At 29.3% G+C, this 25,374-nt stretch overlaps 1 protein-coding gene across 1 annotated transcript in view; it reads right to left on the bottom strand.

The window, feature by feature from the left end:
- The window catches only part of LOC107443562 (integrin alpha-PS1), a gene marked incomplete at its 5' end in the record, with an annotated part of 110,291 nt that extends 86,747 nt beyond the window's left edge, over nucleotides 1-23,544 (bottom strand). The window contains 1 exon segment of the mRNA XM_043041376.2: nucleotides 23,232-23,544. Coding sequence (XP_042897310.1) covers nucleotides 23,232-23,416 — 185 coding nt within the window.
- Between the last annotated feature and the right edge of the window lie 1,830 nt (nucleotides 23,545-25,374).

Here is a 25,374-nt window from a genome sequence, read left to right as displayed (position 1 = left end):
TGGTTGCATATTAAAGCTTCAAGAGTGACAACGTTAAGGCTTGGATAGTTCAAAATAGTGATGGCGATTAATAGTTTTTGTCAATTGTAAGCTTTCGGGCAAGCCATAAAAGCAAGGTACAATCTTTATGTCCTCTCACACAAAACATAGCAACGTATAAACTTTAAATATAATTCACTCACTAATGTGTTCTTAAAACCATCATCAATTCAGTTTTTCATGAATGATTGACAACAACTATCAAATAAATTAATAATAATCTGAATAATAATAATAAACTAAATATTTCTTGAAAAGGACTTCTGGATAACAATTAATTCATTTTCCAATATTTCTAACTTTACAACTAAAATTAACAATCGATGGAAAATAGTTTCCGGCAAAATTATGAACTTCACACAGGAAAAAGTAATGAACAGCAAACAAGAATAAAATTCTTAATATCTAGATTCTTAAAAAGCTTATCACATTTTTCACTTCCTATTAGTTTTAAAAATAACTATTTGAATATTAATTCATTTAACCGATTTAGTTATTATTCACATGTGTCCTACCTATTCAGTAATTTGCATTATCTTCTAGCAGTTGTGCTTCCTCAATAGTTTATCTGAATTTTCCAACATGTCCATTAGTTAATTATTTTTTCGATATTTTTGTTGCATGATTATTATTTATGTCTTAATGATTAATGTTTATTTTGAGTTTCTTGATTAGTATCAGGCATGAAAGTTTCGGCAAAGACGCCGGCTTATGTAAAAAACTTGCCGTCCACTCTTAATCTGTGTCTCTGATCGACAACACATGGGGCAGATGATGACATCACCATCAACTACATGAGTGGGATTTGCGACACGTGATACGACAAAATCCGCTCTAGGTCCATCACTCAAAAAAAAAAAATTTTTGCTCCTTTCCTTGTATTCTTGTTTTTCAAATAAACTAGGTACGTACATACAAACTGTATCAAGAAAATAATCCATTTTAATGTGCGGGAAATTTTTGGAGCCGTGGAGTGCCTCAAATAAATATTTTAATATAAATTTCAGAAGAAGAATAAAAAAATCGTTTTACACACATCATTATCGTTTTAAAAAAATAACTTAAGAATTTCATTTTATGATCATTTTTAGCAAACGACTTTTTCGTCGAAAAATAATGTTTAACTTTCAATTTGCATTTGAAAATTCCCAAATAAGAATAAATAACACCATTAGTATTAATTAACTATTACTAATTTTAACTAATTTAACATTGAAATTTAGTCTCTCGATTGGAAATAATATTAAAAAAACGAATATTACAATTAATTAAGAAATATTTGTAAAAAATCTAGGAAAATTCACAATTAAAAACAAAATTTGAGAAATACGATAATTGAAATAAAAATATTTAGATATCGTAGTGTACTGTAATTATCAGTTTTTTTAAATGGCAGAAACATTCTAAATGCTGAAATAAATTAATAAATTGTCCTCATTTTATTTTTTCAAAAAAAATTATTTTTAATTTTAAAGAGACGTACCGTTCATAATAAGTCCTTTCTACAAAATATGTTTTGCAAGGTATTCTTCACATTTTCTAGAAAAATTTAAAAAATTTTTTTAAAAAATCACATAAAATCTTCGTACAATAAGCAAATTACCAAGACAATGCAATCAAAACAAGGAGTTATTAATAAATTACAGCTTATCAAGCAAAATCTAACAAAATGTTTAACATCATTCATATAATTATGCATAATTAGGGGCCACTCATAAATGATGCCACACATTTCTGGTCATCTCCTTTGTCACAAATTGTTACACATCAACATATCTCCATTCACCCCTTGTCACTATATTATATCAACAAATGCTACAGTTCAGAAATTTTATCTTTCATATTCAAATTTTATTTTTAATCTTTAACTACGTTTTTTAATGGCATGTGTGAGCATAACACTAATAGTGATTAGATATGCATTTATTTTGATGAACAAGACTAAAAAAATCTATCTATATTATATAAAACGCTAATACGTACGTATGTATGTATCAATACAACGGATGATATTTCTTTTCTCGCGCTGGCAACAGTTTTCATTTTTAATTGATTGGATTCGGCGCGCAAGAGCACGTAGTGAGCAACCAGATAACAATAACCAGAGTGAGCATTATCAGGTTGTTCAATACAGATTCATGCACTAAAAACATGACAATATTTAATTTAAACTCAATTAGGAATTAATTAATTAATTGAAGTGAGAATGCTTTAAAAGGCCGCTGTTGAATTGATATTTTTCTACTGGGAGCTACCTAAACGTCTAAAAAAACGTTTAAGTGTTTGTATTGAATGCATTGAATTTTTTTTATATTTCGCGTTTATTTATGCATTGAATTTTCACGCTTTAAAATGCAGAATATTAGTGAAGCAATNATTTTAATATTAAAGAGACGTAACGTTCATAATAAGTCTTTTCTACAAAATATGCTTTACAAGGTATTCTTCACATTTTCTAGAAGAATTAAAATTTTTTTAAGAAAATCACATAAAATCTTCGTACAATAAGCTAGTTACCAAGACAATGCAACCAAAACAAGGAGTTTTTAATAAATTGCAGCTTATCAAGCAAAATCTAACAACAAAATGTTTAACATCATTCATGTAATTATGCATAATTAGGGGCCACCCATAAATGATGTCACACATTTTTGGGCATCTCCTTTGTCACAAATTGTTACACATCAACATATCTCCATTCACCCCTTGTCACTATATTATATCAACAAATGTTACAGTTCAGAAATGTTATCTCTCATATTTACATTTTATTTTTAATCTTTAACTACGTTTTTTAATGGCATGTGTGAGCATAACATTAATAGTGATTAGATATGTATTTATTTTGATGAACAAAACTAAAAATTTTTTAAATAATATAAAGATGCTTGATTTTAAAGGTTTTATTTTAATCCAAATCACACTTCTTATTACTCCCTATTTCGCCATTGTCACAATTTCACAAAAAAAACTATTGTTTATTTATTTTTGCGTTTTTTGAGTTACTGTACACTCAAAAACGTAATTTTGTATAATTTTGTATTTATTAAATTAATAACGAAAATGAAAATAAACACTAAAATAAAATGGAAATAAAACTAAATTATTTTCATTAATTTTTACATAACTAACATTTTTACATTACTGACAATGCAACATTTACTTTTTATCACGTCTGACTAATATTTTTGAGGCTGTGACTTTAAAAAAAAAATTCTCTCAAAACTCGTAATTGTTTTTCCAGGTACCTTATGGAATAGTACTACATTTTAGAGTCATCAGGGAGAAAGGAAGGAAAAAAAAATGTCTCAGTCAAGTTCACGCCAAATAAAATTTGACAGGGCATTACAAGTTGGCGCAAACGAAACGGCTCCGTATCTACTTACTTCTAATCCATCACTGAGTTAAAAAGCGTGCCAGGCACTAAGCCAAACAGTCTGTAGATATCATACAGTGAGTGCGAAACTTTGTTCCTGTAAAGAATACTTATTTCTTATTTTTTAACAAATTGCAAATGAGCACTTGAAAAATAAAGAAAAATGCTGAAAGCAATTCATTTCTATAACTCGATCTCAAGAGAGGAATTGGAGAAAAAAAAAAGAATGAAGAAGAAAGATAAACAACTGTCGTAAGGTTAACTCCGTGTTGAAGGTATTGAGTTAAAACACGCTATATTTTGTTTAAATTTTACGATTTACCAATTCCATTATGTAATGATGGAAATGTTTGAAATTTTATCAAATGCTATGCTACACAAATATTACAGAAAGAGCTATTAAAAGTCCAATCCCAATATGTAATACAAAGGCTTAAAATTTTAACAAATCTTATGACTCTCAAATATTATAGAAAGAACTATTAAAAGTCCAATCCCAATATGTAATACAAAGGCTTAAAATTTTATAAAATCCTATGCTTCTCAAATATTATAGAAAGAGCTATTAAAAGTTCAATCCCAATATGTAATACAAAGGCTTAAAATTTTATCAAATCCTATGCTTCTCAAATATTACAGAAAGAGCTATTAAAAGTTCAATCCCAATATGTAATACAAAGGCTTAAAATTTCATCAAATCCTATGCTTCTCAAATATTATAGAAAGAGCTATTAAAAGTTCAATCCCAATATGTAATACAAAGGTTTAAAATTTTAACAAATCTTATGACTCTCAAATATTATAGAAAGAACTATTAAAAGTTCAATCCCAATATGTAATACAAAGGCTTAAAATTTTATCAAATCCTATGCTTCTCAAATATTATAGAAAGAGCTATTAAAAGTTCAATCCCAATATGCAATACAAAGGCTTAAAATTTTAACAAATCTTATGCTTCTCGAATATTGTTGAAAGAGTAAATAAATGTTAATTTTAGAGACTAATCCCAAAACGTAATGGAAATGCTTAAAATGTTAACAAATCTAATGCTTTTCAAATATTGGAGAGAAAGTTATTTAATGTCGATTTTAAAAACCGATACCAATATGTAATGGAAGTGCTAGAAATTTTACCAAATCCTTATGCTTTTCGAATATTGGTGAGAAAGTTATTTAATGCCGATTTTCAAGACCAATCTCAAAATGTAATAGAAATGCTTGAATTTTTAACAAATCCTATGCGTCTCGAATGTCGTAGAGAAAGTTATTTAATGTCCATTTTAAAATCCAATCCCAATATGTAATGGAAATGTTTGAAATTTTAACATACCCTTTACTTTAAGAATATTGTAGAGAGAGTTATTAAATGTCGATTTTAAAGACCAATCCCAATATGCAAAGTGAATTCTTGAAATTTTAACAAATCCTATGATTCTCAACATAGCAGACAAAATTATTTAATATCAATTTCACAGAACAATCCCAATATGTAATTAATGGAAATGCTGGAAATTTTAACAAATCCTACGCTTCTCGAATATTGCAGAGAGAGTTAATTGTCAACAATATCATATCAAAACTAATGAAACTTGCGAAATGATACTCTAAGCATAATCTGTGCATAATGATAAATGTCGGTGTTTCTCTTTAAATGCCCCATCTCCTTATATTAATAGCTTTGGCAGTAAGTAAAGAAATTTTGAAAATGCATTTATTTATTTCGAAATTTATACGAAAATATGTAATTTTGTAGTTTCTACTTTAATTGCTATAGTAAAACACTTATCAGTTTCAATAAGCAAAGTGCATCATCAGCGTTTGCACCGTACATAAAATTTTCTTAAAAATGTGTTAATTTTGTTATAAAAAAGATTTTAAAAAAATCTCATAATATAATCATATTGTACAGTAATTAAACTTTTTTACTGCTATTAAATTTTTCAGAAAAGTTATCTGCACGTTGCATTATTAAATAAAGGAGAGAAACAACGTGTAAGAGCACAATTAATATAGTTAACAGAGAATATAGATGATCGTTTCCGTACTATTTCAAGTACCATCATCAGTGCTGACACACAAATGGAGCTGCTCTTCTGATTCTGTGTCAACTTTTTTACTACGATTAAAATTTCAAGAACTATCTTAGCGAAGAAGGAGAGAAATAACGTATAAGATCGTAAGTAATATAGCTAACAGAGAATATTGATGATCGTTTCGATACTACTGCAAATACCATAGCATCAATCCATCAGATTATTTTCGTCTCGGCACTGATAGCGCACTTGAGTTATAGAACCGAAGCATTCATTTACCTCTCTCTGTTAATAATGTTACTTGCACTATTATACATTTTTGGTTTTCTTTATTTAACACTCAATATTCTCTAATCTATATATATATTTCTCTTACACGGCGACAAAAAAAAAAGCCTCATTACAACTCCCCGAATGGCAACGCTAGAAAATCAACCAATGATTGCCGCTAAAAATGTCACATGCCAAATCTAGCTGGGCTGGCTCAACATATAGCGCTTTTAAAAACGGGAACTGAAATAACAATTCAGCTGCAGCAATCTCATACTATTAAGCTAGGCAGAAGTGAGTAGTCTTTGTCGATAGATCTCTATTTTAGTATTTTGTCGAAAGCGCTTTTTTTTTCACGAATTTATGTATTACGAATTTATTTGACGATTTTTGATTTATATCACGAATTTATTTCGTTTATTATTTTTATTAGTTAATCATTGAAAAATGAGTCTCAGTCAATGAGTCTTTATTTGAATTCAAATTTATTTTAATGACTTAGTATTTACTAAAAAGATGTAATTTAAAAAAAAAAAAAAAAAGAAAAAGTTGTTATATGGATTTGAATGATTGCTTTGAATTCTTAGAATTTTGTGCATTTGAATTATACCTAAGTTAGTAGCGAGCGAAGCAAACCATATAATTTTCGGGGGTTGGCGAGCAGGGGGAGCAGCCCACTAGTTAAAACTAAAATGAAAAATGCAGTCAAAGAGTTAAATGCTACAATATAATGTGCCATTTCTTCTAAAGAATCAAACTAAAACAAATCAAAAGCATAATTTTAAAAGAAAAGGAAAGATGAGAAATGTTATTGAGCACTGTCGTCGAATCTTCTGCTCGGAAAAATTCCAACAGAAGGAGGATTCAAAAATAAAATTCGGATGACGAAAAACGGACAAGTAAAGTACCACGGAAAGTGTTTCCCGTTTTAGAGAGAGGACACGCATGAGTAGCTTCTTGCCTTGCATCAGCTGTGTACCTAAAAGCTTTTAGGATCTCCATAAACTACGGAGACACAGATAATAAAGGAAAGCATGTATATAGAAAGCTTCCTTTTTTTTATTTTCAGGGCCATTATGGGATTTCAATATCACGTCGCCAAAAAGAGTCCTTCTCTCGGGATTCTGACCTGAAATAGATCATTATCAATGAGTGCGAATTTTAAGAAGACTCGTAAGAGATTTTTGTGAATGGTTTGCGTTCAACCTACAGTTGGCACTCGCCAAAACAAATACTTCCATAAGAGAAAAGCGTGTCAATGTCTCCGCCAACGCTGCCGAGAGCCCACGCTGAAAATTTACCTCTGTAATACACGAACTAATACAAAAAGTTTAATTATCTAGTCATTATATATTCTTATCTTTATCTTCCTTTTTTTTTTCTCTTTCTTTTCATTTCTACGTGCGGACGACTTCAACGTGTAGCAGATAGTTTGAATCAAAAAGAAAGAGAGAGAGAATTTCAATAAAGCTAAAAACAAGTGGCAAGTCATAATTTTATTTTTTTTCTTCTGAAATTTTAAATAGAAAATATTTTATTCTAAATAATTGCAAAAATATTTTTGTTATAAAAAATTAATCCGACGTACATAATACAGCTAGATATTTTGGTGCGTATTGCATAAAAAAAAAAATTAATCCTCAATTTGATTCCTATATTCAAAATAAACTCAAAAACGGCACAATCGTCATATCAATAACGCAACATTGCACCATTGTAGAGTTAAACGTTAAACCTTTTTTTTCACCTTTAAAAAGTGTCGGTAATTGCAGTTTAGTGGCTTTTCTTTCCCCATCTTTTGGAAAGAAATTTCCCCTTTTCAAAAAGAAATTGAAATCATTTTAAATTCCTCTATATTATTTTGTTTTATAACCGGCGTTTGAACAGCCAGCTCGATTCTGAGATTGCGAATATCAATGCTCAACCCCGTAGCCTTGTATTTTTGAATCTAACCCAGAAGACAAAAGAACTCCTGGGAGCCGCGATGGCTCAGGTGATAGAGCATTCTCCTTTCAGGGTTTGAATCCTAGTCAATATGAATTCCGCATCCGGCTTGCACCGACCACAGTGTTGACATGAAATATCCTCAGTGGCAAACGGATCATGGGTTAGAGTCCCCTTTCCGTCAGGCTGACCGTGGGAGATTCTCGTGGTCTTCCTCTCCATGTAACGCAGATTCCGGTTAGCTCCATCAAAAAGTCCTCCACGAAAGCAAATTTCTCCCAATACTCTATCCAGAAGTTCCCTACTCTTCTGGATTGGGTTCAAAATTACAAGGCTACGGAGTTGAACATTAGTAGTCGTAAGCCCATGAAATTGGGTCGGCTGTTCAACGACGGTTATAAAATAAAAAATAAAAAGAGAACTCCTGGATCAAGCATTGGAACAAACTAACGTTCGTGGAGGACTTTTCGATGGAACCACCCCAAATTTGATGAAAACCTCGAAAACTTCCCGTGGTTAGCCCGATAGCAGTTGGATTCAAACCCATGATACGTCGACCACTGAGGGTATTTTATATCAGCACTGTGGTCGGCAAACCAGGAGCAGAATTTGTATCAACCAGTCACGGTTGGGATTCAAATGGGGGGCACCTCATTCGAAATAGTGATATAGAATGGTGAAAAAATAAAATATTTCCTCATTCATTATATTTCCCCTGTCAACATCATTTAGATGAAACATCTCAACAAATAGATACTATTAAAATATAAAACATTTTGTTTCAGAATAACGTTCTAGAATGCCTTGAAAGTAAAGTAAAATTTACATAAATTATAAATTGACATATTTTTTGCATGCATTTCGTCGACACCATAAGCATATTTATTGTGACTTAGATAAATCCTGATATTAAAGTTTAATTTTTTTTATGTAAACCGATACGGAAAAAATTTTTTAAATATCAATCTTATTGTTATTTAAATAAAAATATTTCTAGAAAATTAGTAATCCGTTACAAAAAATTAGTTCTGGAAATAAACTCTTATGTTCAAAAAAGGCCAATAAAACTCCAGACATAATCCCTGAAGAAAGTGAATGCGAAACTAATCAGCATGTGGCGCCGCCCGTTTGTCGCCACAAATTATTCACTTTTACCTGTTCTTGAAAAAGCGTCCTTTTCTTATGGGCAATACAGGAGCAGTCCCGCCAAAAACATTTACATACCTAGAAGTGTTGGGTGTCGTTGTACATTGGCATGTTGGGCCAATTTCTTTTCCCTCCGCAAGCCCCCTTCATAAACTATCCCCCCAGCAATATAAGNTTGAAATACAACTGGTCGATACGAATTCCGTTTCCGACTTGCACCGACCACAGTGTTGACGTGAAATATCCTCAGTGGCAGACGGATCATGGGTTAGAGTCCTCTTGCCGTCAAGTTGACCTTGGGAGGTTCTCGTGGTCTTCCTCTTCATGTAACGTAAATGCTGGTTAGCTCCATCAAAAAGTCCTCCACGAAAGCAAATTTCTCCCAATACTCGATCCAGGAGTTCCCTTGTCTTCTTGATTGGGCTCAAAATTACAAGGCTATGGAGTTGAGCATTGATAGTCGTAAACCCATGAAATTGGGTCGGATGTTCAACGACGGTTATAAAATAAAAAATAAAAAGAGAATTCCTGGATCAAGCACTGGAACAAACTAACGTTCGTGGATGACTTTTAAATGGAACCACCCCTTATTTGATGAAAACCTCGAAACCTTCCCGCGGTTAGCTCGATAGCAGTTGGGTTCAAACCCATGATATTTCGACCACTGAGGATATTTTATATCAGCACTGTGGTCGGCGAACCGGGAGCAGAATTTGTGTCAACCAGACCACCGTTGGGATTCGAATGGGGACACCTTATTGGAAATAGCAATATAGAACGGTGATAAAATGAAATATTTCCTCATACATTATATTTTCCCTGTCAACATCATTTAGATTAAACATCTCAACAAATAAATACTAGTGTTAAAATATAGAACATTTTGTTTCAGAATGACGTTCTAGAACGCCTTGAAAGTAAAGTAAAATTGACATAAATCATATATTGACATATTTTTTGCATGCATTTTGTCGACACCATAAGCATATTTATTGTGACTTAGATAAATCCTGATATTAAAGTTTAAATTTTTTTATGTAAACCGATACGGAAAATTTTTTTTTAAATATCAATCTAATTGTTATTTAAATAAAAATATTTCTAGAAAATTAGTAATCCGTTACAAAAAATTAGTTCTGGAAATAAACTCTTGTGTTCAAAAAAGGCCAATAAAACTCCAGACATAATCCCTGAAGAAAGCGAATGCGAAACTAATCAGCATGTGGCGCCGCCCGTTTGTCGCCACAAATTATTCACTTTTACCTGTTCTCGAAAAAGCTTCCTTTTCTTATGGGCAATACAGGAGCAGTCCCGCCAAAAACATTTACATACCTAGAAGTGTTGGGTGTCGTTGTACATTGGCATGTTGGGCCAATTTCTTTTCCCTCCGCAAGCCCCCTTCATAAACTATCCCCCCAGCAATATAAGATAACCCAGCCCTCTACACCTTTTAGGGTTGCCAATCGAAAAACTTCATGTTGATGTTTTGTTTTCAATTTGTTTGATACTGTTTCGAATTTCGATGCATACCAAACTAAACCTTCTTGAAAGAAACACAGAGAAGGAAAAAATTTCTTTAGATTTTTGATTTGATGTATAGGAAATATTCTTAAACGGTATTTTTATTGTTAATTATTAATACTGTTTGTAACTAGTGTAAGGAGTAAAAGCACTAATTTAAAAAAGTAAAAGAAGTAAAAGCACTAATTTAATTATTTTTTTGGTGATAAAAATATAAAGTAAGAACTTCAATACACTTGAAACAAATTCTTGAGTTATTATTTGGTGAAAAAGTTAAAATAAAAGACAACAATGAATCTTAATAAGTTATAAACAACTGTTTGAGTTGTTATTCAATGCAAAATGCAAGATAAAAGAAGATGTAAAAAAAGGAAAGAAAAGAATACTGAAGAAAGAAATTATTATTATTTTCTTATAATATTTTTGTTTTATTAATTTTAAATGCAGTTTCAAAATAATAATCATTTGAAAAATAAACTCAGAATAACTGTTATAAAAAAATTTCATACATTTTTTCCAACCTTGATTGTTATTGAAATATGTCTAGCATATTATCTCTTCAATTACAAACTTAAAACTATTTTCATCAGAAAAAAAAAAAAAAAAGAAAAAGAAAACATGCTTGGATCAGAAATTTTTTTTTTTTTAGAGAGTGACTTAATTTGCTTTGAGAAATTAATGAAATTTTGCTATTAAAGTGAATTAAAGTAATTTAGAAAGAGTAAAAAGAAGTTGCATTATTTAACAAAATTTTGTCATTGATATTTTAAGCAAGCATTTGCTATCTACAGTCAACAATCTATATAGATATTTAGAAATAAATTGAAACAACTAATTTAAAAAAAGAAACAGAATATTGGTCTAATTAAAAGGAACAGAAACAAATATCAAGATGAATTTATGCTTTAATATTCAACTTCTAGATTACTTTTATAATCTATGAAAGCATTTGAATAACAAATTTTTCTCTGACAAGATGAAATGTGATGAATTAATGCAAAAATAATTTAAAAGTAAAATAATGTCATATTTTTAAACTAAAAAAGTCACAAAAAATGACAATTTTCTTATAAGCGTTTCATAAACGTTTAATCTTAGAGTTGTGAAACATTTTTTCCTTAAATTTTTTTTCTCCATTAAATGAAAGATTCAGATGTAAAGTAACATAAATATAAATTAACTCAATCGTTATGAATTTAAAAATATAAATATGTATAAATTTAAACGACTTTATAAATTCAAACGAAATATATAAATCTAAGAAATTGTCAATTTCTGTATAAAACATAGTGGCAGCCTTCACCTAGTTTTAGGTCGATAGATATCAGCTCATCTATCCATCGGTGACCACATTGCCGCCATTGTGCCTTTTGCTTTAAATTGTGGAACTTACCCACCCCAGGCCTACAACGGGCTGTTGTTGAAGTGATTTTTCTTTTTATAAGACTATCTAAATTTAAATGATATCAAAACTTAAAGAGTTACGAGCATATTTGTTCAATAATAAATTAAAAGTCTTTATGTATTTTAAAACGCTGGGCAATTTTTTTTAAAGTCTATAAATTTTAAGAAAACTTGCAAATTATCATTTTGAAACTGCACTGAAAATTACTAAAAAAATGATAATAAAAAAAATAATATTATAAAAAATAATATTATAAAAAATAATAATGATTTCTGACTTCTTTTTTTTTTCTTTTTTCATTTTTGCTTTTTAACTTCTTTTTTTAAAATCTTACATTAAAGTCTTGATCATCATTTTTTATTTACAAAATACTCATTTTGCAATATTATAAGCATTAAAAATATTTACATTTTGCGAACAAATGAACTCTATTATGGATTACACCAACATGAAAATATTTAACATTGCACAGCTTACTATTAACCTTTTCTCTTCTATTGCTATTATTTTGCATAATTTTAAGTAAGCAGGTTACTTTTAGTTGACGCAAAATAAATAAAGGCGGGAAAATAACAGAGCAGAAAAAGCTATAAAAAAAATCACATATTTATTCTAAAAAAAATTTTCTTGTGAAAAGAAAAGATAACTTTCCTTTTATTGCAGCCTGCTTCACAGGTAAGGAACAACACAGGGGGCTTTCCTCACTGTGGGCGGGAAACCAAACCTTCAAAGGTCATCAAGGTTAAGAGCGGGGAGAAAATAAAAGGTATTTGAGGGGTCTGCGAAGAACATACCTTCAAATCTAGTTCCCCCCTCCAGAACTACATTTCTTTCTTTTTTTTATTCCAAGAAACAAAACGTTACCTTTATTATGGAGTCAAAAAAAGAAGAAAAAAATTTTTTTCACTGATCTTATATCATAAAAATGTTCACACCTCCTTGTTTTCAGGTAAAAAATATTGTGGTAAATGTTTGGTATAATAAAAAGAATAGTTCTTGGATGCTACAAACATGTAATATTTCTCCATCATTATTTATTAAACTTACCTTTATTCTTTTGAAGCAAATAAAGAGCAATAGAGTAGCAATAAAACTAGAGATAAGGCAACAGCGTAGTCCTCTAATAAAATTAGAGATAAGAGAAAGAACATTAGATGCTTTTTTTTTTTTGTTTGCTTCCTTAAATAAGATACTGTAGTTTTCTTGGTATTAACAAAGCTGTTTTTGAATTCTGGTAGATTTTATGATGAAAAGTTTGATTTAACGAACTACTAATGTGAAAGTTTTTCCATTGAATTTAATAAACTAAAACTAAATAATCATGGCTAATGTTATTAACTTATGTTATTATCTAAGCATGCAATAATTCTGGTAATGTCAGGTCAAGAACCTGTAGTTAGTTCAGTTTGAATGGGGTTTTTTCGTCTCCTAAAAAGAATAAATTTTAAAAAAAAATGTTAAACAGCAAGAATTATAATGAATTAGAAACATCCTGCATTTATTAATCTACGGTATCCTAATGATTGTTTAGATATTAATTCAAGTTTAAATCTATTACCCAAAAAGGCTACATTTATAATATATAATTTATTGTAATGAAAGTTGTATCGTACCATTAAATTAAAAACTTATAATTAATTTCAAATTAAAAATAAAACATACATATATGCATATTTAGAAGGAAAAAAACTAGTCAATTCATTATTATAAAAATGAGTTTTTGGAAAATTTAAGGAAGAAAATTATTTATTTTAATATAATCAAAACAGGTTAGAATATTTCTTTTGGTGTTAGAAGAAAACAAGCCTTTTGGCACACTTAAAAATTAATTATTTTGAGAAAAGAAAAAAGCTGTAATTAGATTTGATTAAAGTGCTCTCTGATTAAAGTTTAATTATAGTTTCTCGTCTCGTTATAAAAAAACTAATTAATTCTAATTCCACATTACATATTTTTTTAATTGAATTGCCATTTTCTTTCTCGTTGTTAATGGAAAATATTCATCACAATTTTCACCAGTTTGAAAATGCAGTTGTTGAAAAGTTAAAAAATCATATTATAGAAAAATTTCATAGAATTCGTGAAGACAGTAACGGAGAAAGTTATAGTCTAGATTGCATACGGTGTCAAAAAAAGAGAGCGTTATTTCGAATAAAACTATTATTATGCAAAAAAGCTTCCCCTAGAAATGTTCCACAAAATCCAATGTAGTACAACTGTTGAACTCATTGGCAAAAAATAAAACGATTTTCTACCATGAGGGTTAAGCCACGCAACTATAATCTCGTCTGAAATGTTGTGAAAGTTGAGGTAAACACTATTATTCTAAGTGGTATTTTCGATTACATATACAAATCCATTCTCCAAAGGCAAAACCTCACCCCAACCTTCTTATCTTAGAAAAGAACACCCACCAAAATAATCTGAAAAATTCCCGCGCAGAAGTTTTAAAAAAAATTCTTTTACCAACTGCTATTATCGTTTGACTTCGCGAACAATAATCATTTTGAATTCTCACTTTTCTGCAACCGCAATGCTCATGAAGCATGAATTTATTCCACTCGACATTTTTGTTTCGGTATCAGTTACCTTTTAGAAGATGGGGGTTCAATAAAGTAGGATGAATGAACTAAACCTCTTATCTTCTGAAACTTGAAAAGTAGCAACGGCGTCTTTTGGATATGTCGTTGGCAAAGAGCTTGCCGCCACCTATGAAAGATTAATCTTATGTTTTTTTCTTATTGTTGTTATTAATTTATCAAGTTACTGGATGGAAGAACTTGGGTGATCCTCATCACTAAAGATGCTGCCAGTTGACACGGAAGCTTTAGAACTTTTTTAATTAAGTGTTTAGTAGTTGTAGTACGTTAGAGCAAAGATTTAGTTGAAGCTACTATGACTATGCTATAAACGTTCGTTTTTACTCAGATTCAGAATTTTGTTAATGGGACAACCTTACTGATTTTATTTTTACTGAGCAGGAATTAAAATTAAGAGGTTGAGTAAACGGTTCAAATTCGAATCTTGAGTAAGACTCCAGGTTGCATTGCCAGGTTTTGTACATTACTGACTATATTACCAGTAAAACATTTAGTATAATCCTTTAAAAAAATATCGGAAACCTCTCTCAGTTAGTTTGATGGCAAGAGAATTCTAACACATAATCCGTCACCCACTGAAGATATTTTATTTCAGTACCGTGCAAATCGAAAGCATAATTCGTATCAACCAGCTATCGCTGAATTCCAGTAAACATAACTTAGATTAAACTTTTCCCAATAAAGAATTACTCAATTTAAAATGTTACATTTAAAAATTTTTTTTTAAGAATGACGTATTACATTGTACATTATAAAATTGGGAGGCTTACGCTCTATTCTCAATCATTGTACTACCGTCAACCAACAGACACTGCAAAATACAGATTCATGTTTTCATATTATAATTCATAATGTACAAATGTATAAAACATAATGTATAGTACATATATTTCATGTATAAATCATATTTTTTATGAAAGTTTCGTTCTAATTCATTTGTTTTCAAATGGGGCATCAACTTTTGCAATTTCCAAATGTGTAGTAAAATTTGTACCAATTGCTGAAAGAGTTCAATCATGATTGATTCCTTGTGTTCGAAATTACAATATATGTGTAGCTTTAAAACAGAAAACGTGCTTACACATGTATCTTTGCATCTCCATAGATAAGAAAGCAAAAGTGATATATAAAAAGCATTTGTAGTGCCTCTATCCCGACACCCCGGGCACGTTCTTTACACAGAAGTGTCCCCTATCCACTTGAGGGCTCTATAGACGAAAGGACTACAGGACGTGACCATGCGGAGTAGGTTTTGTGAATAAGTCGTGCAACTAAATCATGGCACGTGCTTTATTTTTTGCACCACTTCAGAAACTACCACAAGCTGAGAGGCATTTTCATTCTTTCGTGAATTGAACTGTTTCTTTTTTGGCGAGAAAATCTCTTTAAAGGAAACTCCAAACGCAAATATTGAAATGAGTTCTGCTTGAAATGTTTGAATTTCTACAATCAAATTATTTGCTCTTTTTTTTTTAGTTGACGCACTTGGATTTTTATGACTCTTTTGAGGAATTCTGTTATTTATTTAGACATTTTTGTTTGAATATTTCCAGAGATTAAGATTTTCATATTTTTGTAGCGTTAAGGTGTGACCTTTCTAGGCTTTGCTCGTTTGAATCATGGGAACGGGGGTTTTATTTACAAAAATAAATAGCCTTCACCTGGAATATTTTTAATTAGTCGTTGGGATATAATAATCACTTGTTACACACATAATAATAAACTATAAATAAGCACCTGAGTGATTCATTTAAGATAAATTTTAAGGATGCAAAAACCATACTCGGCTATACTTCGCCCAATGAAAACAAGGTTGCGTAATCAAAACAATGAAATATACTTGTGTCATGAACTAAGTAGGAAATTTGTTTTAGCACCTGAGTGATTAATTTAAGATAAAATTTAAGGATGCAAAAGCCATACTCGGCTATACTTCGCCCAATGAAAACAAGGTTGCGCAATAAAAACAATGAAATATACTTGTTTCATGAACTGAGTAGGATATTTGTTTTATTTACTGTTTGAGAAAAATAAGCTAAGTAAAAGAGAAAATAATTTGAAATGATAGCTAATCTAGAAATTGAAAAAACTCAATGCTTCTGGGATGTGGATTCAATGTTAGTGAGGTTCTCTATCAGCTGAAGTTTAAAAGTTGTAAAAGGTTAAAAAAAAAATTAAAAAAAAAAACTCAAATTTGTGTTAATTTACGACATCTTAAACTTTTAATTAAAGTGAGCTTTCTTGAGCGGGAGTTATAAAAATAATAAATTCACTCTTCAAAATTGTTGTTATTATTATTTTTATTGAAACCTTTCGTTGCTTATAAATCTAGTTCCGTCCTTTCATAATATATATTCGCTCACATAATTGTTTATCCACAAATCTCAGAGAGCCAAAATAGATTCTTGTTTCAACGTTGTAAGCAAAGTTTTTATATAGGAAATAAAAGCGTTGTTCCAAAATAAAACGAAGCCAGCTACAGATGAACAACCAATAAACTCTTCAATCGAAAACTACTTCTGTTGAGATCGGCACAAACATTATTGCCAGGTGAAAGAAATTCGAGACGTTCATCTGACAGCTGTTGACTGTATAAAGTTGCAGGATACGAACGCTTACTTCAATAGGTGGGTGACCGTTACGGACAGTTCGAATGGGCCAGGGAAAAATTCATTAAAACATTCGAATACTGAAAACAAGATGAGTCTTTGCAAATGGAACATTATGCACTCTGACTAAACCGGAAAACAACAATTCATACAAGACAAATAAAAAAAATTCTCAGTTTAATAAACTTTTAGAATAAAGTGTCCATCTGCCACGATTAAAACAAAAAAACTATGTTTTTTGAAGTAAAATCATAACATTTGGTATGGAAGAAAAAAAAGTGCACAAGGAGTTTTCTTAACAAAAGTAGAAATTGACTTAAACGGAGTAGCGATCTTACTCTGATTTTCGGTCAAATTTTTTCGTACGTAATAATATTCTTCACTTTAATTCATTATTCTTATTCTAATTAATTTTAAAGTCATTTTGTTGACCAATTCATATAAAATGCCATTTGTGATTCAAGTTTCCAGCTATGTAAACCTTAATAAATGAAAAGTAAACTAACCGACATGTTTGCCTTTTTACTTTTTTATCTTCCATAATGTAAAAACTTTAGCATAAAGCGTAACAATTAGCCTCTGTTTAGACAAAATTTCTCGGAAGCATCGAAAGTGGAAACATGTTAACTTATATGCTTAGAAAAAAAAACTGGTTCGAAAACATGTAAACGGACTACATGTTTGCAACCAAAAACGAAATATAATTTTTTATTTCATATTAAATTTGAGAACTCAATTTCACAAATCTAAAGAAATTTTTTTTATTTTTTTCTAGCTGCATTATAAATATGTTCGTAATTTTTTAAAAAAAACTCTTTATGTCACTTGTTAATATTGCTTTTAATTAGGGTCGCCACAGGCGACTATGCATGCAAAAGTGCTGACAAATAAAGTTCAAAATTTTCTTATTAAAAAAATTTAAAATTAGCAATTTCTAGAGCTTATATTATTTTCAGTCACTATTGAAAGTAAATTTTTTTTTTTTGAATATGAATAATTTGAAATGCAAGTCAGAGTGGTAGTTACGGTTGAATTATTAAAGAATAAATAAAAATGAATTGAGTTTCTACCACTTTTTACACACTTATAGTCGCCTGTAGCATCCCTGTTTAGGTGACTTTTCTTTAAACTACAAATTTTAAAACAAAAGGAACATTTTTTTTAAAACTACTGCTGTAATAAAAATGAATTTCGATATTTTTAACAAGTATATGTCAAATGTTTTCTTTTTATAGAACGTTTACCCAAATATTTATTAAAAACTTTTATCGATATAATTGTGAAGCTCTTTAGGAGTCTTTTCAGAAATTATCAAGCCAAACCTAATAAATATTTTTCAAAAAATTTCTCAACAAAATATTTAAAATGATCTTATTTAATTAATAAAGAGTATATACATGTTTCTAAGAAACATCAAGCTTGAGAGAGCAGTCAATTTTTAGAAAATTTTCTTAAGAAAATTAATCTTCTTAACATTACGGGTATAAGAATTCAGAGAAGTGAAACTTTCTACCATCTTATTCAATTATTAATAAGTATTGAATTAAAAGAAGAATAAAAAAAAAAAAAAACGTTTTTAAAATTTGAAGAAAAAAATTATGTTCTTTCATAAGTATAATTCCCAATTCGAGTAGGAAGAAGCTAATTAATATTTTGGAAAATTTTAAATGCTTCCAAAACTTTATTCAATGAAACCTAATTAAATGAGAATAACAATTTTTTTAGAAAAATTTAATTCGGAGATAGCAATTAAAATTTCAGAATCTTATTTACATAAGATATCTTAATATTTGTTATACGAGATGGCTTTTTAAATTATTCTTTTCTGAACATATTTTTTCCTAAGAAGAAGGTTTTCAAAGATATACAGTACGGAACCCGTTATCCGGAAGTCAGAAAACCGGAAAACCAAAAAACCGGAACGAATTTCGATAAATTTTCCCGCCATTTAAAACAAAACAAAATTTTTTTTTCCTCATAAGATTTTAGGATTTTTCATTCTTTTTTGAAAGATGTTTACCTTACCATCATTTTGAAAATAATCATTAGTGAATTACTTCATCGTTTTTTCTTCCTTTTAAGATTATTTCCAAATATTATTTTTTTTAGTTGGGTTTAACAATAAAAAAAACGGCTTTTTGTAGCGATTCAGAAAAACCGGAAAAATCAGTTATCCGGAATAGGGATGGTCCCGATCGTTCCGGATAATCGGTTCCCTAGTGTACTACACTAATTGCCCCAGGACTTCAAGGTAGGACAGGTTGTTGTAAAAGTCCTTATCTGAAATAAAGTCGCCCAACTTAATCAGTCCTGTGCTCCCACGTAATATCATCTTAGTCGCCCCCGATCGATAGCGGAGACATACCTCTGCAGATACGACATTTGGAATTTGTATTTACTCAATAAGAGAAGAACTTTGTTCCTTTTGCACCATTTCCTGACAACCACGCCTCAGGAATTTGATGAACATAGCTTTTCTTACCTTTAAATGAAAAAAGAAAAAAAGAAGAACGGTACTCAATGTTTTATCGATAAGTTATCACGGATACGATATAAAAAATTGAATCATCTTACGCGTATTATTTTTAAAAATCGAACCATTTAATTCATCTAATTTAAAGAAAGATAATGTATATAATTTATAACCATCGTTGAACAGCCGACCCAATTTTTGGGTTTACGACTGCTAACGTTCAACTCCGTAGCCTTGTAATTTTGAACTGATTCCAAAAGACAAGGGAACTCTTGGATCAAGTATTGGGAGAAATTTGTCTTCGTGGAAAACTTTTTGATGAATTACATTGAGAGAAAACCTCCCACGTTTAGCCTGACGGCAAAGGAACTCTAACCCATAATCCGTCTACCACTGAGGATATTTTACGTCAGCACTTTGGTCTGCGTGAACCGGATGTGGAATTCGTATCGACCAGCCATCGCTAGGATTTGAACCCGGGTCACCTCATTGGAAGACGAACGCTCTATTCCCCCCCCCCCCAAAAAAAAAATTTAAAATAAGAGCACATACTGTGCATTTTCAACAACAAAAACGGCGCGATTGGCAACTATTTAAGCACTCTTTGCCCCATATTATGCAGTGCTACCTATATAATGTATATAATTAGAATTATATAGGCAGCACTACATAATACGGGCCAAAGAGTGACTAAATATAACAATGGAGATTAAAAAATTGTTTGCCTATCACTCCGTTTTTGCTGTCGAAAATACATCACTTGTGCTTTTATTATAATTTTTTTTAATAAACATGGAATTATTATGAATATCACATAATAGTATTTTAAAATTACTTTATTAAGCTTCATGTTTAGTTCGAAAAAAAATTTCATTTTAGAATTGTAACGATTATCATATCTTGGAAAATGCTTTTAAAGAAATTTCTTATACTCGTATTATAAGCAGTTTCTTTAATCGATAAAATTTTTAAAATTTTTCTGACAAATTTTTTTTTATTTTGTATTCTATTTCTATACAACATCAGGGTTGGCAGGTTTTTGACATGTGNTGTCAAAAACCACTTTTTGACGTCAAAAACCCAACCCTGTACAACATAATGCATTGAAATTTAAATGTTGTTAGTATTATTAGATAAATAAATACAATTAGCATTTGTAGATTGGGGACAGAGGCATCCAGCCAAAAGGAGCATAAATTCAATCACTAAATCTTCCAATATTAAACTATTATTTAAGTTATGAAATTTAATTACTTGTCACTTGAATATGAAACAAAATATTTAATGAAGAATAATCTGAGATTTTCAAAAAATTAAATGATAAAGCTTTAGGTTATATAAAAATATAAATATTCTTCACATTTGAGAAAAATCTGATGAATTACTTCGTTAAAAATCATAAATTTTTCAACCATAGTAGAAATTCTGCGTAAAATTTATATTAAATTTTGAATTTGGATTATTAGAATAATGCATCATTCTGGTGTTTTGAATAGAAATGGTTTAAAATTTAACAAAATTAAGTTTTGAGTTAGAATTAGATTTAGAATTTTTAATTTATACTCTCATATATATATATTATATATAGATTTTCAAAGCTACTGTTATCTTAATGAATTTTAAAGGATGTGGTAAATCTTTAATAACAAAAACAAATTGTTAATTTGTACTTTTTTTTAATCTAAAAAAACTTTCTTCATAGACAGTTGAATCGATAATAATAATTATAGATTACCAACTGTTGATTCTTCCCATCTAGAAAATTATTGCAATAAAATTTTTTTAAAAAATCACTTAATTTTTTACTCAATTTCTGTCACTCCCCACCCAAAATTTGTTTTGTACTAGTTACTTCCAATATTATTTTCAATATTACAGCATTAATATCTATATTTAGAATTTATATAAAAAAATGAATTCAAAACTTTCAACACATTCAGTTCGCAAATTAATATTTAAGCGGAAAAAATAACCTTATAATAATCTGATAAAACACTTTTGAAGAAGGCTTGATTAAACACACCAAAATCAGCTTGATTTCTTGATGAAACTTGAAAGTGTTTATTATAGTTGTATACTAATTCCTCTCTATGTGTTTTAATGTTTTTAAACTCGTTGTTCACGTTAATGGTTCGTAAGGTTTTGACAATGTTTTTCTATTTTTCAATCTAAATACACAATATAATTAAATATGGTAATTCATTAAAAATAGTATTTCATATTTCAAATAACAATATAGTAAATATTAATAATACGATATATTTCATCCATCAAAATTTTAAAGTCTGTTTACAATTATCACAAAATCTGATGATATTATGTCCCAAAATACATTTTTTCATAAATTCTCTTGAAATCATCTTCTTCATTAATTACTTAAGTTCAAAACTTTTAACTATTTCCCCCTTTACCCGAAAAAAACTTTTAAGAGTTTATTTCGAAATATTAAAACCATTATTTCAATGAAATTTATACGTATTAAGTAAGAATTTTTTTACTCTTATGAACAGGGTAAAAGAATTAAGAATTGGGTGTTCAGATCTTGAAATATAAAGCAACAAACAATAGTATAATTACAAAAAAAAAAAAAAAAAAAAAAAAAAAAAAAAAAAANTCATGTCAAAAACCACTTTTTGACGTCAAAAACCCAACCCTGATACAAACTGAAAACTGAATTCGAAATTAGTAGAAGAAATGCATTTGATCAAAATATTTTCCAAACAATCGTGAAAACATGAATAAGTATTGTTATTTAAATTTTCAATCAATTATTTTTGTTTGAGGATATTGAACCTCATTGCCCACATCTACCGAATTAATGCAATACGGATAAACCACTTTTCATATCATTTTTGAAAACGAAATTCTTCTATTAAATTCTCAGTTGCATTTTATTCGGTTAAGATTTTCAATTGTGTAACATTTAATTACAGGATGACTTTGGATTTAAGTGGCATACAACTCTGACATATTCTGATTTTTTTAACAAAAATAGTCGAAGTTAATTTTAACCTAGATGATTCCACAGAAAAAAAGGGAGTAAGTCAAAAAAATATGTAAATGTGATTCTATATTAAGATAATTCTTTTTTAGGGGAACTGCTATTAAAAGGAAACTACTACTTAAGGGGAACTGCTATTAAAAGGAAACTACTACTTAAGGGGAACTACTATTATTGAACAATTACTTTAATAATTCGTAATGTAATGCATCTTGAGTTAAAACATTCCTCTTTAGATTTCATATTTTAAACGGAACTCCTTTGTTAAAAAAATATGCATAAAAAGTTTTAAATCGAAAAGTATAAGAGATTAGATATATTATAACATATTTTATAAGTCACAATAGCATCTAATAAACTATAATATGTAAAGGAAAAAATGTAAACTTGTACGCTCAGTGATGTTACGTTTTAAAATATTTACCAATATCAAGACCTACTTCAAATTTACTGTAAATTATAACAACATGTTGCAACAAGAAATAGAAAATAAATTGTGAATGAAGCTGAAGCGACGAAAACTATCATAAAACTTCCTCCAAGTGGAATATTGCTTCTCATTTTAAGAATAAATAATTTTATTACAAAACGAATTTCAAATTCATTTTTAGTAACAAAAAAAAGTATTAATGATACACTTTAACAAAAAAAAATCTAAAGCAATAGTATTATTCATGTTAGAGAAATAATGAATGTGAAATGAGCAAGGATATAATATCAAGCGATAAAAAAAAAATTTATTTTAAAAAGCGAACGATAATGAAATTTCAATTTCGTAAAAATGTAATAAATATTTAAAATTTGTTTTTACTTACACACTCGTCCTCTGGCCATTTTCATCAATTATTTGATGTTGAGCTACAGAATATCCAAAATAGGAATTTTCAGGTCCCTTTTTAATTACAGGTAAACGGGTTTCTAAATTAAAACAATTTATATAGTTTAAAGTGGCAACAGTCAATATCAGTGTTAAAAACTGAATAAAGTTCGTCGGTAACATTTTCGTATTTCTATTTTATTTCTGTTTGATATGTGTTTTTATAAACAGCTGTCACAGGTGAATGCAAGCACGTGGGTTAAACAACAACGGGAGATGCCGCACGATCTCCGCTCCTCTACTCAACCCGACTTCGGAAGATGGAATGAATGGACAAACATTCCAGCCAAAGCATGGTTAGAGTTTGCACTGCTGTTTATAGATGGCGCCACTACTGTTCGCGAGGAGTGCTTTTGAAATTGAATGAATGCCGTCTTCTCCCTCTTTTGTGTGATATTGAATGGAGTGGGTGGGACTCTGACAAATCGGAAAAAATTGAAGGATTGAATTCCTTTATTAAGTTTTTCTCGTGTTAGAGATCGAAGACTGAATTCTAGTTTGGTTGAAGCTGTCGCAAGTAATTTAGTGTTTTCGAATATCAAAGCTCCATGATTTTTTTTATTAAAATCTAAGGAACAAAAAATGAATTCCCAATTCAATGTTTTTAAGATATTATTTTAATACTGATAAACATTTTATGATAACAATTTTTAAAAAATTGACACTTCACTCCGATGCGTTTTCCGTTTTAAAAAATTTCATTTATATCCAAGAAATCAGTAATAAAGGAATTAAAAAAATATTTCCTTTAATGAAAAATGTGTTTAATAAAATAAAATAAATTTTTAAATACGAAAACACCTTTTAAAAAAAATTTTTTTTAATAATTTAATTTTTCATAGTTTGTAATGAATATAAATCGGGAATAACAAGTTTCTTTCATGGTGGAAAAATCGATGCACAAACAGTTTTTCAGTGGAAAAAATGAAAAAAAAAAAAAAAAAAAGNAAAAAAAAAAAAAAAGCTCTTTAAAAATTAAATATAAAATTTATTAAACAAAATAAATATTTTAAAATGCATTTTTAAATATCAGGTATTTATTTTAAATAGTTAATGTAATTGTTTTTGAAAAAAATGCTTTCAATATATAATCTTCTCATTTATTCATTTTATTATTTATTAATTATATCTATTTATTTTATTTATTAATTTTTTATTCATTAATCTTTTATTCATTAATCTTTTATTCATTAATTTTTTATTCATCAATTTTTTATTTATTAATTTTATTTATTTATTTATGTTTAAACAATTTTTTTATAATTTTTATCGCTAAACAATTGTATTAGAGCGATGAAAACTTGCTCCGCTTTGTAGACAATTTCATTTCTTCTGGTAGAAAAATTTATGTTTGCATATGTTTAGCAAAGTTTATGAATGATTTTTTGATTCAGAAAGTTTGATTTAAAATTATTCTATCCACCACTACGTATAAATAAGTCTTTATAAAATGCAACTTTTTCTTCCAGAAACCACGGTATGAAATTTTCAAGATGTCAGTTGAATTAACTGAAATCCTGCAAGTTTTAGTTTTTAATTCTCTACCACTTTTTAAAATTTTTCGAAAAACGAGAATCAATTGGCATCCCTGGTTATGGTCATGTTTCAACGACAACAATATTGAAAGTTCTATCAAGCGTTTCCTCACGTAGACTATCAACCGGTATCCAGTTCTATAGCCACACATAGTTTGAAGCAAGCTGCTTTGTTTTATTTTCATTATTTTTATTTATTCAAGCAAGATGTTTGAATCCCCCTCATAGCTACCACACTGCCTACTGACCACAAAGAACTCACACAATGCTAAATAACTCTCGATGGATCGGATAGGGGGTGCTTCGCGGCCCAGGTGCCCAGCTAGCATAGCTAAAGAAGAAGTTATGGTCATGTTTAGTGTCTTTTATTTCGCCCAATTTCTTCCGGGTTTCTTTTTTTTTTCTTTTCGAGTTTCTTTCAGTGCACTGAAAGAAATAGGTTTTTGCAAGAAGAAATCCCAACCCTGTAAATTATCCAACCTTGTAAATTCTATTAATTTCATTTTATAATAATTAATGTTTTCTTTTCCAACGTGTCGCCCATTA

Source organism: Parasteatoda tepidariorum, chromosome 1, assembly GCF_043381705.1.
Source record: "Parasteatoda tepidariorum isolate YZ-2023 chromosome 1, CAS_Ptep_4.0, whole genome shotgun sequence".
NCBI lineage: Eukaryota > Metazoa > Arthropoda > Arachnida > Araneae > Theridiidae > Parasteatoda > Parasteatoda tepidariorum.
Note: the sequence above shows the minus strand (reverse complement) of the source record. Positions and strands in the feature narration are given on the sequence as shown.